This window comes from Hippocampus guttulatus, chromosome 8, assembly GCF_054856545.1.
Source record: "Hippocampus guttulatus isolate MCC_2025c chromosome 8, RoL_Hgut_1.0, whole genome shotgun sequence".
Taxonomy (NCBI): domain Eukaryota; kingdom Metazoa; phylum Chordata; class Actinopteri; order Syngnathiformes; family Syngnathidae; genus Hippocampus; species Hippocampus guttulatus.
Window position 1 is genome coordinate 11,035,392 of NC_141268.1, and position 19,158 is coordinate 11,054,549.

At 44.2% G+C, this 19,158-nt stretch overlaps 1 protein-coding gene across 1 annotated transcript in view; it reads right to left on the reverse strand.

The window, feature by feature from the left end:
• Nucleotides 1-1,821: 1,821 nt before the first annotated feature.
• The window catches only part of trim62.1 (tripartite motif containing 62, tandem duplicate 1), a 30,988-nt gene continuing 13,651 nt past the window's right edge, over nucleotides 1,822-19,158 (reverse strand). The window contains exons 3-6 of the mRNA XM_086117980.1: nucleotides 11,417-11,512; nucleotides 8,897-9,153; nucleotides 7,558-7,673; nucleotides 1,822-4,634 (exon numbers count right to left, since the gene is read on the reverse strand). Coding sequence (XP_085974106.1) covers nucleotides 4,084-4,634; nucleotides 7,558-7,673; nucleotides 8,897-9,153; nucleotides 11,417-11,512 — 1,020 coding nt within the window. The 3' untranslated portion in view covers nucleotides 1,822-4,083. The remainder of the gene's footprint in view (nucleotides 4,635-7,557; nucleotides 7,674-8,896; nucleotides 9,154-11,416; nucleotides 11,513-19,158) is intronic.

Genomic DNA, 19,158 nt, shown 5'->3' on the forward strand with positions numbered 1-19,158 from the left:
AAAGAGCCCCAAAACGAAAAAGAAAAAAACATGCAGTTGTTTATTTTTTATGAAATGTATCCATCTTGGTTTTAGCAGAATGCATTAAATTTCAAAATAAAAAAGGAAACAAGTTCTATTTCTTTCATAAATTGAATTCTACAAATTTTGTATGTTTGATTTTTGCGTCACAACTTGAATGTATCCAAATAAGGATTTAGCAAGTAATTTCAATACAATGTGACTTTTTTTTTTTAAATAAACAATTACAAATTTGAAAATGTCATGCTTTTAAATTGTTATCAAGCACAGTGCCGCAAGTAGCGTTTGAACTCAAGTTTCCATAGTGGCCGGTGCATGCGGTTCCTGGGCGATCATTGTTGCAAATGTAAACAAAGAAGAATCTGAACTCACCCATGACACAAACCACCAGCTCCCAGCGCTCGCTAGCAGAATACAAATGTGCACAGCAGAGGGCGCCACAAGTTTCCTCGGAGAGCCTGAGGATGGAATGCGAGAGGGGACGGGGACGCTGGAGATGGGAAACCGACAATTTCCTGTGTTGAACACAAAATGACATCACACAGGAATAATTGAGGTCCTACTTCCTCTTCATAGTTATTCCAATGCATCCCACGCATCAACCTGATGTCTTTTTAATGTTAAATGAAAAAAAGTAAAAGTTGCATCTCGCCTCTTCAACATAAATCACACATTAAAAAAAAAAAAGATGAAAAAGCGGACTCTCTCCCTCGGGACGCCTCACAGCCATCAGACAGGAGTTACAAAGAGAACATCAGTGACTTTTTAATGGACAATTTCCCCTCGGGTTAAGGGGGGGGGGGATATATATATATATATTATATTGCAGGGTGAGCTGCTGCTTCTTAGATACGGTATAAAAAGAATCGAGTCGAAGATGAAAATGAAACAGCTTGTTGAGTTGGAGTAAGAATGGCGCAAGACTGCGTTTGATTCAAGTGTGAAATAAGGCAACAAGATTTTCTCATCTGAAATGTGAGGCCTCAAATTTCATGTGCGCCCAATGACAAATCTTCACAAGTAATAAGATGACAACGATGCTGGGGCAGGAGACTTCCACAAGAGTACAAAGGCAGAAATATACATCCTGACAAGTATATAACCTGAAAAGCATGCTGTCACAAGGATCACGTGTCCTCATTAGTGGCCCCTTACATGCATACATCCTGACAGGGGCACTTCTTAAAAGATATTTAATCAGAATTATACCCTCCTTACAAGTACACAATTCCGCGTCTACGTCCTGACGAGGATGCATCTTGACGTATCCGTGCGACGAATAAATCCGAACAAGTTTATGCAAGGGCGCCGATAAGGATACTACTTTTCAAACATGTCCTGAGAAGGATTCACACCCTCAAATGTATACATTCGGACAAGTACACATTCTAACAGCAAGTTGTCTTGAAAAGGAGGTATCCTGACACGATGGGTCCACAAAAGAACAAACAGGCACGCAATGTGTACAACTCTATCCTAGGTAATATCCTGACAAAGATACATGTCCTTAAAATGACACATTGTCACAGGATATAGCCATAAACTGATTTAATATACTACGGGATGAATTTCCATGACAATTTACACACGTGCACCAGGGACAGGGTATCTAAAGGATGCATCCTAAAATGGTCTAATCCCTCATAATCCGTCCGCTTTTTCCTTGACGTTTGTGTCATTTAGTAAAACAGCTCGCTATAATCCAGACCGAAACGAGAGTTCCCGTTACCGAGTCTCGTGAACTGCGTCGACGCCAGACACTACTGTTCAAATTAGGTGATGAAAACGACAGACACAAGGTGGATTTTTAGCAGTCATTTATTGTACATTAAAATACATTTCCCCACAGTGGAGTGTTTACAAGCCGATGGGAGCACAGCGGCCATCATTCAAGGACACAATCATCAATAGAATCATAAAAGTGTCAGATGTGACATCATAAACCTTAAATGTTGATTTAAATTCATACATGTTTGTTTTTCTGCCATCCCCGCTGTCTCCACAGCATCACACATTTAGCGCATTTTAAATAGCGAAACGCAAAATAGTCAACGGGAACATCGATGAGGTGTCGCCAACGTGGGGTGTCAAGAGTCGTGTAACCTTTCAGTTCCAGCGTCCCGATTGGTTGAGCCCCGTGTTGGTTTTTAAAGCAAACGCATGGATTGTACTCATCAGAAACGTAAACCTGACAGATCGGTGCAAATCAACATCAGCAGAAAAAATAAAGAAATAAGCAACATTCCAAACTGTCAGTCGGACTATCCTCGTGAGCTGACAAACAAACAGGTAAAGGTGCAAGATGGCAAAAAGAACGATTGTGGCCAAGGTTTGTTCCGTAAAATTCCAAAAGGTCGAGATGGGCTTAATGAAGGACACACACACATCGAAATCAGCCAGCATGCTGGATTTGGCCCGTGGGAGCAGAAGCTCTTAGGACTCGTGTACACATTAAGCCTGGTGCTCGGGGGCACGCGGGGCCAACTGACATGTCCGAATCATCTGTGAATTTGTCACATGGATTAACAGGGATATCTCGCACCACTAAGCCACGATTCAACATAACAAGACGGTTTTCTCTAGCTACATCAAAAACCACAGTTGGACCACAGAACTGGAAACGGAACTCAACTTCAACAAAGCCAAGGTTCTGTTGGATCAGTAAGCACAACAAGTCATTAAATGGCACAGAGAAAACACCATGACGTGGTCCTACCAGGGTGAGTAGTTTGACTTCATTTCAATTTTTAGAGTTGGTATGATATCATCTGAGTTTGCAACAAATCAATTGGCATTGTATTACTTCCCAAGGGGAATTTCCAGTTTGAAAAGAGAGCAACTTGGAAGTCAACTGGCACACCAGTTTTCAAAGTTACGAATGTCACGCAACAAACTCGAAGTACACCCAGAACTTGGCGGGTTTTTTTTTTGTTTTTTTTTGCCCCACACAAATAGTTACTGTAATTAAGACTTGAGTAAGGTGCTCGCATATGCCGCATTCCCACTTATCTACCAATTCATGTTAGGGACAAGAACGGGCCTCTGTCGTAAACCGAGGACTCCCCCTATGTGAATCCATCGTAGAAACTCTCATGGGGTGTGTTGGTGTGGGGCGCGTACAGGCACCAGTGCATCATTTTTCCCTCAACAGCAGTGTCATTTTTCATGGAAAGTGCAGACGGTGGGCGACATGAGTGAGGTTCCACTCTGGGAAAAAAATAAATACCCTGCCACTAAATGGCCACCAATCCAAGAAGTAGTCCGCCTTTCAAATCTGCTGAGGTCAATCGCTCGCAGGCCCCATTTCACAACCGGGGACATTGCTTGTATCCTTTTTGTGACACTTTCGCTGACCACCAGCAGAGATTTGACATCAGTGGAGTGCCACAAGGAAAAAAAGAAAGAAAAGTTAGTCCATTTCCCACCCGATGTTAGCTGGAATCCAGTCCAGCTTTCCCGCCATCTCCAACAAGTGGTAGGAAAGAGATGATTGCAGCCCCATTCCACCCCAGGGGAAATTTCTTTGCCTCCATTTTGAGACATCTTCAGTGACCACTCAAAAGGTATGTTAAGAGTCAATTTTCACAAGGGAAAAACCGTCAACTCCCGCTTTCCCATCGCCCGAAACAACTTGAACAAAACAGATGATCAAAGCCTGATTAACCTCCAGTGACAGACCGTTCCCTTGCCTCTATTTTGTGTTCTCTTGAGTGACGGACAGCCATCATCGTCCGACATCAGTGAGGCTCTGAATGGGAAAAAAACCCCAAAAAAAACCACCAAAACAAAGCAGGGGACATCAGGACTGACTGATGACCAATCGGCATTTTGGTCAAAGTCAGCTTGGATAGATTCGAATGTAATCACTACTTTAAACGGGATAAATGGAAGCGACGTGGATGATTGCAGCCCAATTTCAGCCACAGAAACAACACTTTGCCTCCATTTTGCGTCGGATCTAAAATGGAGTCTTCACATAGCAGATATACACTTCAAACGCAACATTTTCAATTTTGAAATCCACATCGGGTCAATCAAATGGAGGTCGGCCACACGGATCTCTTAAAGGCGCACAGTGTTAATCCGGAGCGGCTGCACGTTCTTGCCATTGGCGTGGCTCTGGCCCGGACTGAAGTAAGGGAAGACCTTCATGGGGAATTTCTCACGGTAGGTGTACAGCCAGGACATGTCGTCTGCGTTGTAAAAGGTGAGCAGGCCTTTGGGGTAGTCCAGGTACACACCCACCTTCTCCAGCTTGCTCTTGACATTGAGACGGGTCCAGGGCTCGGTGCAGGCACTGTACTGGTTGCCGTCGTGCATGACGATGCAGTAGAAGCCGCGGCCCGGTTGGATCTGGATGCTGCCCTTGCGGCTCACCGTTTCGCTCGCCACGCCGATCATCCACTGGGTCTTCTCCGACACCATCACCTCCCAGTAGTGGGCGCCGGATGCGAAGCCCTCGGCGCCCAGGACGGACACCTCCACGTCGAAGCGGCGCGGCGAGTCCTGTAGCGGCTGCGGATGGAGATTGCCGTAGGCCACGATGGTACAGTCATCGGAGAGGATCAGTCTTTGGTGGGCGGTGATTGGGTCCAGCGTCAAGGCTGCGGGCACTGACAAATACAAACAGAAGGGTGAATTGAGAACTAAACTGTCTTTGCTCCAATTGAAGGGCTCCCCCTACAGTTTAAACTCTACTTCATGGTTGCATTTTTTGATCCCATCAAAATCATTTTGGAAATAAAATCAAAGTACATTACAATAACATTAGCCCACTGCGGTTCATACAAATTTTCAAGCAAAGCTGAGTACAACAGAAGACAAAAGAAGAAGGCAAATTTGAGCGCGAACATGCTAACAGACCGTTAGCTCCAAAGTTGCGTCTTCTTGTGTAAAATTGTAAAAGGGCTGCAACTAACTCTCCGTTTAAGAGTTTAGCATAGACGCTAGCACTACTACCAAAACAGAAGAGGTGTCCTGGCTTATTCCCAAAAATGTAAGAAACTAAAAATATGTACTGGACACTAAGATGCTACCCACCATTCTGTCTTGAATTGTTTCTCTATCGTGTCGGAAAATTGTGTACAATCACTGCACGCAATTCCCCATGGTAGAGTTGAGCACAACAAATATTGGTGCTGCCCTGGATGGTCCAAAATTGAAGATGATGAAAATGTATGCTAACGTACTATAGTAGAGATTAACACAGATGCTAGCGCTAATACGACACACAGTGTACTGGCAGCAAATAGCGAGAACTACGTGTTTACGTGCCAAGAAAGTCTGATGCCGAACCCAACGTTGTTTGACTTTCGGTGGAGTTTAGCACAGATGCTAGCACGATACCATAAACACAAAAGGTGTAATGTCTGGTCACCACAAAATAAAAAAATAAAAATAAGCGCGAACATTCTCATGGAACCATGCGTGCGATAAATGTTGTACAAACACAGCAGGCAATTCCCAAAGGTAGTCTTTAAGACAGACGTGAGTGCTAACACAGCACAAGAGGATTTCTGGCTGGTGCCAAAACAAATACAGTACTGTATACAAACCACAACAGTGAGAGCTGAGGTGTTATTCTCTCTGTGAGCAACCAGCGATTTTTTTTACCCAGGTAGAATTACAGTGCTCCATTCTGTGGCCTCAAACAGAAAAGATAAAAATGCAAATCTGTCATCTGTATTTATAGTTACATTGTCAATTACCTGTCTGGCATGTGCATTAGTGCAGGTCTGTGTGAAGGGAGGATCAATTAGGTTCAAAGTTTTTCGTACTGACGCTGGGGAATATGGTCTGTGAGAGTGAGGGAAATGAAACATGCTGATTATACGCTGTTTACGCTGCAGGGAAACATTGTCCGCTATCGTCTTGATATTCCGTGCACTCTACCAAAAAAGAGGTCTTCTCTTTTTCAGGGAAGTGAACTCACAAAAGAAAAACCGCCAACATCACGGCAGCCGAAAAAGGCGATCATGGTGTACGCTTCGAGCTCAAAGATGACTGATGGCTTTTTATTGTGCAGCACGCCCGCCTGGCAGCTTCACTTCTACGTAGCAGCTTTGAGAGCCAAGTGCTATTTGGTGTGCGAGAATGTTTGCGAGCAGAAACCGAAGTAGAAGTAATTGATGGTATGAGAGTCGACGCTAGGAGAGATTTGATCCTGCTTCTAATGTGGACAAAAGTGGTCAAGTGTGGGAGAGCAACACAGTTCATTCCTTTGGTCACTAGCCCCATTCGTGCTACATATAAAAGTTAATTCCCCCTCGTGCAGACGTTCCGTGTGAATGAGGCTGACATTGAAATGTTCACGTGGAATATTCACTCTTTAAAGAAGAATCAGAAGTTTGAAAGCTGAAACTCATTTTTCTCACTCTGTTGTGGAGAAACCAACTTTTGCTGCCGAACAAAGTCACTTTCTACCTCACACTAGACCACAGGCCAATTGAGGCCAGATTTTGTGTCCTGGATTTTTTGACACACTTTCGATTTATACAAAAGAGGCTCAGTTTAAAAATAGCCAAGTGGTAAAGTGAAGTGGCTGGCACCCAGTCGGCGGACAAAAAGGAGCCTTTGCCACTTTTGCGATTTGCTCGGTGTTTGTTAACAGCCATTAATAATTCACAATCCAAAGCGAGTTTTGTGAGAGGCACACGGGAACAACAAACAACAGCCTCATGCGGAGCCTCGTGGTGAGAACAAGGCTTTGTTCTTAGCTGCTAAACAAACAATGGATGAAGGATGATGGCAGAGCGTCTTTGTCTCATCTCTGGCAACTGCTGCTGATGGATTGAAACCAATTGTTCCATTTTGCTGTCAGTCAAGGAGGGGGGGGGGGACGCCTGGCTTCCTCTTTCGCTGGTAGCTGGTTGACTAACAAAAATTCCTCTGCACATGATTTGAATCATGTTCTGCTAGAAAGAGTGATGGAGTAGGGCAGAGGTTCTCGCGGCACTGTTACCCTCTGGATTCGACTGCCATTTCGCAAGCTAAGGTCGGAAACCACAGAGAGAGGCCAGGATCAATTCTTAACGGTGTGCATTTGTGGAGAACAAGAGTTTACAGCAAACTAAAAAGCCACATTTCCAACAACCAGTGTGATGCGGTACCAGGATTGAGGTCTTTGTTGTCAGATAGTGTAACTGTAACCGTTGTTCCCGGCTTATCAGTACCTAGACAGCACCTATGCACTGCAGCAACAATAGTTCATGCAACGCGTCTTATTTTGAAGTCATTCCCGGCAGCGTGTTGTGGCGTAATGGCTGACCTGACTCGTTTTCCAGACTCTTGAGGCATTACTGTCACAAACGGTTCCTACTTCCTACTGACTTTCATGACAACGGCGTCCTGAAATAATGTCCAATCGCGGAATAAGGTGCCCCAAAAAAATTAAGTCTGTTGGATGGTTGACAGCAAAGCATCACTTCCTTGCCCTGTGCTTTTGACGCTATTTATGTAACTAACAGAACAACGTTGACTTCACTTCCAACCGCAGCGTGGCGAGCTGAACCGTACATTCCCCTTGCCCCTGCTTACCTGGAGAAATATCCTGAAAGAGCGACTTCCAGATGGTGTACTGCAAAGGCCCCATATATTTGGAGGTCGGGAAGTCCTCATAAGTCAAATTGGTCTCATGGATCTTGCCTTTGATCCTGTGACAGAAACAGATCAATGCCGGTCGAAACCCGCTCAATTGCCTCTTGCTAATAATGCAGCGCCTTGCTCGACACTTGGGTGATTAATCTCCTGCATCGGTGTAATGCTTCACTGTCATCAGCATTAATTGATTTGAATGACTGAATGGGGTTAGATGATGATCTCAACTCCTGTAGGACCTTGTGAGTGGGTTACTTCTTGCACTGAAACCAGGGCGCATAAGGAGATTCTGCATGTTTGGAGGTCTATAATGCTTTGGACTGTACGTAAAGACCTGGAATATACCATAAAATAGCAGTGTGAATCTCTCCCATTTAAAAAAATAAACAATTCGATACACATCTCGATACTTGGGGAGTGATATGATTCAAGGACAGTTTAGTTGAACCCTTTCAGTGACAGCCGTCACTACATTGGACAGTTTATCAGGTTAACAGGTCACAAGGTGCACGAAAGGGTTAAAGAAGAACGATTCGCTTCTGTTCAATCCAGTGGCATTACCATTCGATTTGATGTAGTACGGCTTGGTTTGAGAGAGGATGATGCGACAGGTTTATTTGTTATTTTAAAATACGAATGAACTAGACACGGGGTCCATATCGATGTGGTATTTCCTTCGAAAGATCTCTCTCTCTCCAATAAAGGACAATTTGATACATATCTTGACAAATTTGAAAGTGGAACATCTTGAAAATCAAAACACATCTTCCAATTCAAATCATTTTTTGTTAAACCCCTACAACCTACCTCTTTCTCCAATAAATTTCAATTAAAAATTAATGCATGTTTCCTATTATATCTTATTTCTTTTACCAAGACATTTTGGACCATTCTAAGATCCCCAATTGGATCCCGAAAGAATCACATATATTTTCTTCTATTTGTCCTTCATATGAAAATAGAAAATGAGCAATATTGCTGATTCAAAATGTTTACAGAGACATTTTAATACTACTCGCTCGATAACTAATCTCACGTTGCTGCAGAGCGATGTGATACAGTTCAATTAAAATGTCCTCTATGAACCGGCCCAGATTAAACATGACAGCTGTTTTTCGGGGACTAAGACTCCATCTGTGAAAGGATTATTCGAATTTGTCACACAAATCACTACTAGATCCGAAATGTAAAATTTGGTCAGGAGTCAACTGTCGGATAGATCTTCAAACGTAGATATCACCCTCACTCTTTGTTCTTTGGACAACGCTGACTGCCTTACCTCTCGGATGTGACGGACACCCCCTCGAGGAAGTCGTGTCGCCCCGCCTCGTTGAGGCGCTCCTGCAGGATCTGGATGCCCTCCTTGACGTCGCGCAGCTGCTGGCTATAGCGCTGGATCTTGTGCTCGATGTCCGTGAGCTTGCGCGCCGTGTCCATCTCCAGTTCTTCCAGCATGCTCTTTTGACGCTCGCGCAGGAAGCGGTGGAGGCGCTCAAAGGCGTCGCCGATGGTGGCGCGGAGACCTTTGGCTGAGGACTGAAAAGGAGACGCAATCACAACTCACTCTTAGCTATCTACAATGAGTGTTCAAAACACTGGACGAAAGTGAGAAGGGCTTCAACAATTATGGCAAATTCGGCCATCAGAAAATGGTCACACAGCTTATCCTTGGTGAGGTTTTCAAGAGCTGCAGTGGAAAAAAAAGACAGGCTCAAGTCATGTGGACAATTTGCAGCAGGTGGCAAAGCAGAACATTTGAGCTCACAGATTTGAGGGATAAAGGAAGGGATCTCAAAAAGAATGAGTCATTCGAGTGTCTGAAGCGATGAAACAAAAAGCAGCCAGGAGAGGTTGTCAAGTCTAAGCGGCCAGGAAACACAACAGGATGCTCTTGATTAAATATTTGGTTTACAGATTCTTCGACTATCTTGCATTGCCTTGCAAAGCACTTTTTTTTAAATGGATATTTATATGCCTGTCTTTTTATCCACCATGTCTCCATCATCTGAACTCACAACAAAAACTGAAAATAAATCCCTAGAGCATCCAATTATGTACTTTCTTCAGCTTGTGTTTTGTTCAGGGATCCCTGCGAAGTGAGTGTGGGCAAAAATAGGCTATGCCCTAGTAGGATGACAGTCAACATCCGTCACTGAGCCGGATTCGATCCCATGCTGGTTGCAGAAAATGTCAATTATCACCACACCGACAGTGACCTTCAATCTGGATGTACACCAATTTAATGGGCCCTTCTTTGGCCCCATGTGCCACCCCTTGACAGCGTTCTGAGGGAATCCGTTTTCGTCTCGTGATGGGTGTTCACACAATCGTTGCAGCTTCACGCATTCAGATTATTCGATGCTCGCATTTTATGCCTTTTGATGCTTGGTAGTAATTAATGGGGATGTTCCTGAGATACCGTACAGTAATCCGTCACCTTTGGAGTGCTGACAAGTAAGCCGTGTAGACATGGACCAGGTGTTCCTCCAATGAGATGCTCCAATGTCGTGTCATTATTGTTTGCAAGATTGCAATCATTCAGGCACTTTGTTGCACAAAATCTACTGTCTGTAGATATTGTGGGGGCAGGTACGATCTCGGTGGGAGCCAGATAAATGCGGCAATTCGTCAAAGAGTGCGACAGTTATGACATGAGGGCGGGCTGCGTCCCAGCCTTCCTCGCTTGTTGATGAGTGGAGTGGGCGGATGAAGCGGCTCCATGATCAGTCTGGCTGACATCCCGCTGAGGCCCAGCAGAACGTGATGGTGCCGAGCAGGTGTCTGGAGCCCTCGGAGATGAGACGCTGGCTAACTTTCGGGCGAGTATGCAATTATCGAGAGAATCCCCTGTGGGTAAGTGACGAGATCACAATGTCTATCCCTCAGGGAAAGACTCTAGAAACATGTATTTGCAATGTAGTGTGAGGTTGCCATCTTTTAAGCAAGAGTTCTCTTCCATCTCTCTGCATGCAGAAATAGGCACTGTGGGCAACAGTGAACCACACTGAGTGGAAAATGAAACAAGCGGTCCTTTTAGGTGAGGAAGAAAAAGGAGGAAACAAAAGAGAGACTTTCCAAAATGGCTCAGAGACGAATATGGCGACGACGTGGCCATCTTGCAGGCAGGGGCAAATGGATTGGAAATATAATGAGATTAGCGTAGTGAAGAGTGGACGAAAGGAGCGCATCCCGCAGTTAGGGGACGTCAGTTGGTGTCATTTGGACAGGAAATGATGTGTTGCTCCAACTTGGCGCAGCGGGTGTGCCGAGGTGCTTCGGTCTTGATGTGTGTAGTGTAGTGTCGTGTGCAATGGCAACTGTCACCTCAACCGTCGAGGGAAGATGGCAAACATCTGTGCACCCACAGTGTTCAAATGAGCATCACTCATGGCAACAAGGGTGTGGATGATTCATTATGTTTTTGGCTTGTTACAATGTCCGGTTGGACATTTAGCCAGTAGCAATTGAGCAAATCATCAGTTGATGGCAGTGACGAACTGTAATTTAGCAATCTGACGACTGACGATTACGGTTTTGGTTCGGCTTGAAATCATAACGGGTGGCCCGGCCGCTGGCGAATGACGACCGGCAAAAATGTACTGACTTGCCCACGTCTGAACACGCTAACGTGTGGTCCACTGTCAATCATCATACAGGATAGCCGACTAATAATCCATCCGAGCTTCTCTTCTGTTTAAGTTTGTTGCTTTGAAATTGAAGAGCGTGTTTTTTGTTTGTTTGGGGTTTTTTTTAGGTTTAGTTCAGTTTTTTTTTTAAGGAGAATTGCTTGCTGCAGGACCTTTGTCTCAGTGAGTTGTCTTTGCAAGAGCTGCAGGGCCTCAGTGTGACCCTTCTCGCTGTCCTGCAGGTTAGCCAGCTGCTCCTTCATCTCCCTCTGCAACACAAGCAAATGACAAGCAAAGGGAGGTCAGCAACCTGTGATCAGGCATAACAGTCTAAGATGAACTAAAAAAATAAAAATAATAATAATACTCTGTGATTCGTTTCTGGCTTGCTCGGGTCATGCCTCCTGGTCAGCTACATTGAAATGTTAATGAGTATTTTCAGCTCTGTTTATCTAACTATCGTATTGTTTCTCTTGCTCGCTCATCTTCAGCACAGATTAAACCCCACAGCTACGAAACAAGGAATGCGGACAAGAGAGCCAAGATCGCATGAAATCACAGGGGACGTCGGAGGAAAGTGGGTCTCGTTTCTCGTCGGGGCTCATGCTGGTTACGCTCAGCCCTACTTGGGTCTCCTCACGCAAGGAGCGAGACTCGGCGGGGGCTGGCTGAGGCTGCTGTCATAAACAATGCAGGTTTACAAAGATCCCAAAAACTGGAGCACACATCTGGGATGAGCAGATGTCCTTTCATTTTTTAATTGGTACCCGGTTCAAGTTGTTTGGTACTGTTTTGTTATCTTATTGTGTATTCCACCTTTCCTGGTTGGATGGTTTTATTTAAATGCTTTATTGGGTTCAGAAACTGTACACTGACCATCATCCAAGTCCTTTACCCATCTTATGACTCGATCAAACAGGTGTCAGCCCATTTCTTCATTTCGGATGCAATTTCCGAGAAGTGTGGGTGTCAAAACTGGAAGTACCAGGGTCTAGTGGGTGGAAAAAAACACCCCGCACATAACTAAGAAACCAAAGTCAGGATATTCAACTTCTTTAACCAGGCTGTATCCAAGCCCAAAAATGCCCTGTTCTAATGGTTGTACTGACTCAGCCAGCTTGGGGGTCGGGGGGGTTACTGCACAGGTGTAAAACAGTGCCAAGGGTTCTTGAAACTTGTCACTCCATAGCTAACCAAACTTCTTGACAGAATTTGTCACAAAAGCCAAGGCAGAAGTAACTTACGTCACAGTCAAACCCATATCACATGTTGAAAACCTGCAACACAGACCAAGACACCAAAATAACCAGACTGTTTGGCAGGGGAGCCAGATCGCACATATGTAGTGACTGCATGTCCCATCTGGCCTATATCAAGGTTCTATTGAACAGAGCGTCATGTGTTCCGAGGTCCCGGTAAACTTGATATGCCATTTCCAAACCAAGACCGAGTGGTCGCAGGTTTACATTTTAAGCGTGGTCACGGAAAAAGGGACAAAGTAAAATTGTATTCCAAGGCCCCATTGTACTCGTAATCAATGGGATTGAAAAGAACCAGACCGAATGACTGGACAAAAAAGAAAAACCCTCCAGATACACACCATATGTATTTTTTTCACAAATCTTCCCGAAAGAGTGGCAGCTGTTTGAGCTGCAAAGGATTGTGGACACTTCTGATTCTGCCTTCCAGACTGGCCACCTGCCTCCTGGGGAATGTGAATTAATGTGCACATCGGTGACATCTAAGTTAGCATCTTTTCATTGAAGTGGTTCTAAGTCAGGATGAAAGAAAAGGAATAAACGCAAGCGTCATCTATTTCATTTTCCAAAGTTGAGGTAATCATACTGTCTCGTCGCTTCGCTCAGTTATCACCACCCTTCAACCCATACGGCAGCACAGGCAAAGGGGGGTGCTGAAAATCACTGAAGGTACTCAGCTGAAATAAATATGAGAATAGATCTCTGCTGACAGAGGGAAACCATAACAATTTAAAACATCTAATGGGACATATTCAATAAGAGTACTTAAAACACAAAAGCTATTAATTAACGTGTTGTGGAAACTCTGAGCTCAAAGGCTCGCTACAAAATTCATAGAAACACGCTGGCCGACGATCGTTCAAAAGATGCGGCATTTTTCCTCTCAAGGACACGACTAGAGGAAAACAAACGGCTGCTGTAAAGGGCGGGGCGGGGCAGTGTAGAGCGTGACTATCCATGTTAATGATGCCAGTGCGGCAGCTGACAGACTGACCGAGAAAATGGGCTCCTCTGCTATGATGTGAAACAACGAGGAACTGACTGGTCCAAAAAAGAATTGCAAGAATGACCGGGGGGAAGCGAATGGACTTGATACGAGGTCAAAATGACTGAAATCCCAAATTAACTAATTTGTAACTTCATTTTACATTTGCCATTGTTAGCACAGGTAAGAGCATTTTGATGTGTTGCTCCGATAGCCCCCACTAAAACACAGGCAGGTTTGTCTATTCACTGTTGACACTGTTGACCATCAACTTTGGCTTTGCAACCTGCCCGCTGCAGTTTGGAGGCTCATCAAGCAGAATTGTTAAGATGTCTAAAAGTAAGCTAAAATATCAATGAGGTTATTTTTATCATTATTTATTGGAAAATGAAAATACATGGTGACAATAGTAGCCCGGTGGTCCAGTGGTTAGCGCGTTGACCTCACAGTACAGAGGTCAGTTCAATCCCAGCTCCAGCCTCCCTGTGGGGAGTTTGCATCTTTTTCCCCGGGCCTGCGTGGGTTTTCTCCGGGTACTCCGGTTTTCTCCCACATTCCAAAAACATGCATGGCAGGCTGATTGAACACTCAAATTTGTCCCTAGGCGTGAGTGTGAGCGCGGATGGTTGTTCGTTTCTGTGTGTCCTGCGATTGGCTGGCAACCGGTTTGGGGTGTCCCCCGCCGACTGCCAGCTGGGACAGGCTCGAGCAGCCCCCGCGGCCCTTGTGAGGATAAAGCGGATCGGAAAATGAATGAATGGTGACAATATTGAAAATTAAATGCTTGGTAGGTCAACAAAATCCTGAGAGCTATCAAGATAGGCATGACTTACGGTAGCAACGGGTGGATACAGAAAGTGAACACACCCAGACATTTTCTTTGGTAGCGCAAAGCTCTCGTTTTATTACGAAGTGCACAAGGAATTGAATGTGAAGTGCTGGTGCACTGCAGATTCCCGGAGAAAGATAAAAAGCAGGTGGCTATATTGGAAAAGGGACGGGGGTTTTTTGTGTTGATTTGGCCAGTTTGTCTTTTGGTCTCGTGTTGAAGCAAATCTCTCCACCTGTCCGTCCGATCAGGCCCGACGCCAATCTGAAGTGACACTTGGCCAGCATGTCAGCTTGCAGAAAAGGTGCAAATCAAAGAGGTAATTTTTTTTATGTGGATGACAGAGCCGGTTAGCCTCACTAACTTTTGCTATTCCTATCTCATTAGTTTTAAAATACTGCAACCATGGGACTGGTGCTGAGGAACAAGAGTAGTGCCGTGAAGCGAAGCTTTATCTTGGTCGCCAAAATGTATGTCCAAAAATGTGCGGGCAATAACTGTGTGATAATGAGAACTTTATAACGCAACATTCAGTCACGCACCAACGTCAGCGCGTTTGTGTTGCTTTACATCTCTCGAGTTTGTGTGACGGTGCGTTTTCTCTAGTTCAGTTTAAAATGCTTCTCTCGCATTCAAAAAGAAAAATGCATCTCTATCGCCCCATTCACATCATGAGTACATCACTGTTAACATCTAAGAATAAGAGATGCATTCCTTTATTTCGAGTTTCCCTGAGACAAGATTACCGGGATGAGGAATAAATGCTAACCAATTGTCAGATCGCATCGTTTCATTTTTGGAGACGTGACAGCAATAATGTGGTCCTTCCCTGCTGACTGATGTCAATTTCAAGGTTCACCGTCATTCTCGGCTCCGTGCTGAAGGGCTTTATTCAATATTTATAGCGTCTGAAAGTGCACGCTTCCCTGTGGCCATGCATTAACAGCCAACACAAATCCCTCTCACCGTCCATACTGATGCCAGCTTTATTATTCTCCCCCCAGCACCTTCAGGAAGTATAGGAGAACGTTGGGTCAGTATAATGAAGAATCAAACAAAACATGCACTTTCACAGGCCTGAATAAGGATTTTTAAAGGCCGACAGGATGAGAAATGGGCTCTAAATATTATCTGCCATCCCATGGACTTAATTCATACATTCATACATCTGTAGGTTGACCCAAGCGGATTGCTGCAAAACTGGCACGCCACTAGGAGGATTATTTTCCTTTTTTGGAGGAAAGATGGTTATTTAGTCGACTATATAGGGATGAATCGCTTTATAGTTTCCTGATAAACTGTGATTAAAACTTTAAATGGTTATTACTATTGAGTACTTTGACTCCAGTAATTATTTGGAAGACTACTCTTTCACTTGTGTCACTATTCGTAAAGCCTTTTCACACTGCACTTGGTTTTCTTGCTGTTTGGATGTGCTTGGAGCCTACCAGGAAGTAACAGGGAGGCTTTTCCCGCTGGTTGGACTACTGCTGTTAGCACTCTGAAGTTACTCTGCCATCCGCCTCCTATTGGGTGCGCCTCCTGCAACACCAGTCTCATTTTGATTTGAACACTTTTCAGTGCAATGGTGCAGCAATCGTCCATCTCGACACAACGTTCCATCCTCAAGCCAAGCCGCGCCTCCATGATGAATGAGTTTCTCAACCGTGCATTGCATGCGGCTAGGTGCAGCGCGAAAAGGCTTTAAATAACCCTACTCTTCATTGAGAAACATTTTTGGCTCCTCGATGAACCTCTGCATTCTTGTGACCAATAAGAGGCCGATTACTGTGGCTTGCTGTTACACATGTTTGGATCTTGCATGAAGAATGATTTTTATTGCTGCCATTGGCGATTTCTATTCTGAAAAAAAAAAAGGCCAACAGGCAGCCAGTTCACCATTAATTAAAAACAATAATAAACATAAAAAGTCTTGTAATTTTTTAGGTACATGTTAAGTATTTTTTTATTGGGCTAAGAATGATAATACCGATCCCCATTATAATTTGTCACGAACGCTCAGATGTCAAACTCAAGGCCTGGGGGACAAATCCGGCTTGCCTGGTCATTTTATGTGGCCCGTGAAAGCAAATCATGTGTGTCAACTTGCTAAAATCAAAAACCGAAATGTCAAATTGGCATGTGTAATAAACAACGTTGAGATTTTGTAATAATTTTGTTACCCGGATTACACTCACTGGAACAATAATTGAACAAACTATTAGAATTGACTTGACTGATTTCAGAACTAGTAATCTATTAATTTGTTGTGTACAAGTAATCATTTTGTGTTTCACTGTCATAACGGCCCTCCGAGAGAAGACCCGACTCCAAATTGGCCCGCAACTAAAATGAGTTTGACACCCCTGTCTTAACGGCTCTGGAACAACTGGAACCAGACCAGGCAGTGACATTTGTGCAGAAAGAAGTAGTGATGAGAAGAGATGCTATTGCGGCCCCCATGCAGTCGTCAGTTTGTAGGGCGCACCATGCAAATGATGACCTGGGGCTCTGATGTTCTACTTCACAGAGTGAGGAAGCTCACGCGGTATGCAAATGCCACAAACCAAACTGGAATTGCCAAAGAAAACAACACTGTGTGTCAGTTTGAATATTTCTTTTTTTTTTTTGCCATTGCTGAACTGCAAGAAGACATTTTTGAACTACTGATAAACTTGAGCCCCTTTCACACTACCTTTTCCTCACATGCTGCTGCAGAATGGAGTGCCATCTAATTATGGGATTGCGGAATGCTGTCTGTGAGAAAGCGCAAAAAGAGCTGCGGCAGCATCCTGCTTTGCTGGGTTTGGCGGAAGAGGTTGAACTTGTGAAAGAGCTGTTTTCGCAATTTTGGAGATCTCTGTGACTCTGTGTGAAAGAAGTTTATCATGCTGGAATGGAAATGCTATACAGAATGATCTGATAATGTCACTATAATGTGGCTCATTTTCCAACGGTTTAACCAGGTGTGTCAGATGGGTTTCAGGAATGGTGTCACAAAATGTAAAAAAAGCGGTATGTTTTATGTAGGTGTTGCACCAGTTGCAGTGTTTGAGGAAATGCAATTTATCCTCCTCCTGGCAAATAAATGAAGCAAAATACTGCCATGGCAGACTCTCACATTCCTGTAATGTACTGTAGGTGTGAGAGCAGCAGAACCTGTATTCTAAGCAATTTCTCCATTTTCATCCATTGCTCCAATAGATGCAACCACTATTAAAAATATTGTTGAGAATCTAATCCAACCTCATCTTAAATTCACATGTAGACCGAGTTGTTGATCAGTCTCTGAACATAAGAGTTCATTTTTCTAATGTCAAATGTTTATTTTCTCCTAACAAAGAACTGAAGATGTGGCCGGGTGAAGTCCACGTGGAGATGAATGCACAACATGGCTTTCATCTCACCGAGGGGGGGGTTAAACGCCCTGAAAATGACCCTGAGATGCGTTTGACTGCCAGAGGAATTTCACAACTACCCAATGACTGCCAGAAACATATTTTTTTCCCTGTAAAGCCTCTTAGGATTAGTCAGACCTCTAGTAGTCAGCACGTTATTAATATAAAACCATGTAGAATGTGTCAGGAACACAAATCACCCGGTGAGGAAGCGTGATGCTGCTTCAGCCTGATGGAATGGAGGCAGCCAACTGGTCATTACACTTTAGTTGTCAGCAATAAGCAGGCCTCTGTTCCCGCAGAAAGAGCTGACCAAATTAAGTGCGTGTCTGGCACTCCTATCGCTCGGTTCCTGCAACAGCCAATGCATTTTCATAATTAAGTTTCACTGTAAAATAATGCCACGTTGATATTTTCAGTGCAGCTTGCACTGAGGAATGTTAACATATACAGTGATGACTTTTAATCATATGCAATTGTTATTTTGGCTGCAGCCATGAGGTACGACCATATGTCTACGACTATTTTAGTTGACAAAATAATTCCTCACACCGGTTGGACTTTTCCCCCTATAATTTTCCATGGGGATTCTTATTTTCTTAATTTAGTACATCCATCCATCCGTTTTCTAATCCGCTTATCCTCACGAGGGTCGCGGGTGTGCTGGAACCCATCCCAGCTGTCTTCGGGCAGTAGGTGGGGGACACCCTGAACCGGTTGCCAGCCAATCGCAGGGCACACATAGACAAACAACCATTCACACTCACAATCACACTAAAGGACAATTTGAAGTGCCCAATCAAACTGCCATGCATGTTTTTGGAATGTGGGAGGAAACCAGAGTACCTGGGGAAACCCCACGCAAGCATGGGGGAACACGCAAACTCACACCCAGGAAGGCCGGAGCCGCAATGGAACCCTCCACATCGGCACTGTGTGGTGGACGTGTTTACCAGTCGACTGCTATGCCGCTAAATTAGAACACTTCTTCTCAAGTACTGGGGCGGGATTCTCTGAGAGTACGTGATGCGATGCCAGCACACTCTTTTTTTGACAAACTCGAATAAAGTGCAATTGCACATCCAGTACAGTAGGTAGCAGTGGTGCTCCCATTGTCAGTGTAAACAGGAAGTATGAGCTCAAAGGTATTTTTTGCACTGTACACACACAGCACAGAGTTGTGTGAAGCAGAGAGATGTGAATTGCAGTGAAGTAACTCTCGCGAAACACCATGCCAAAATCTGTCACGGTGACGAAAAGAAAGGTCAAAGGAGACTAAAAACAATGTTAAGGAAGTTATTCTTTGTTGATCAATTTTTCTATAGTTAATCTATATTTCTTTTTTCTTTAATGTTACTAAGGACACAGTGTGAGGCAGAACTATACTTAGAACAATTTATTAGACAAATTAACTTCTGTCGCAGCAGCAAGTTGGGGCGGTGCA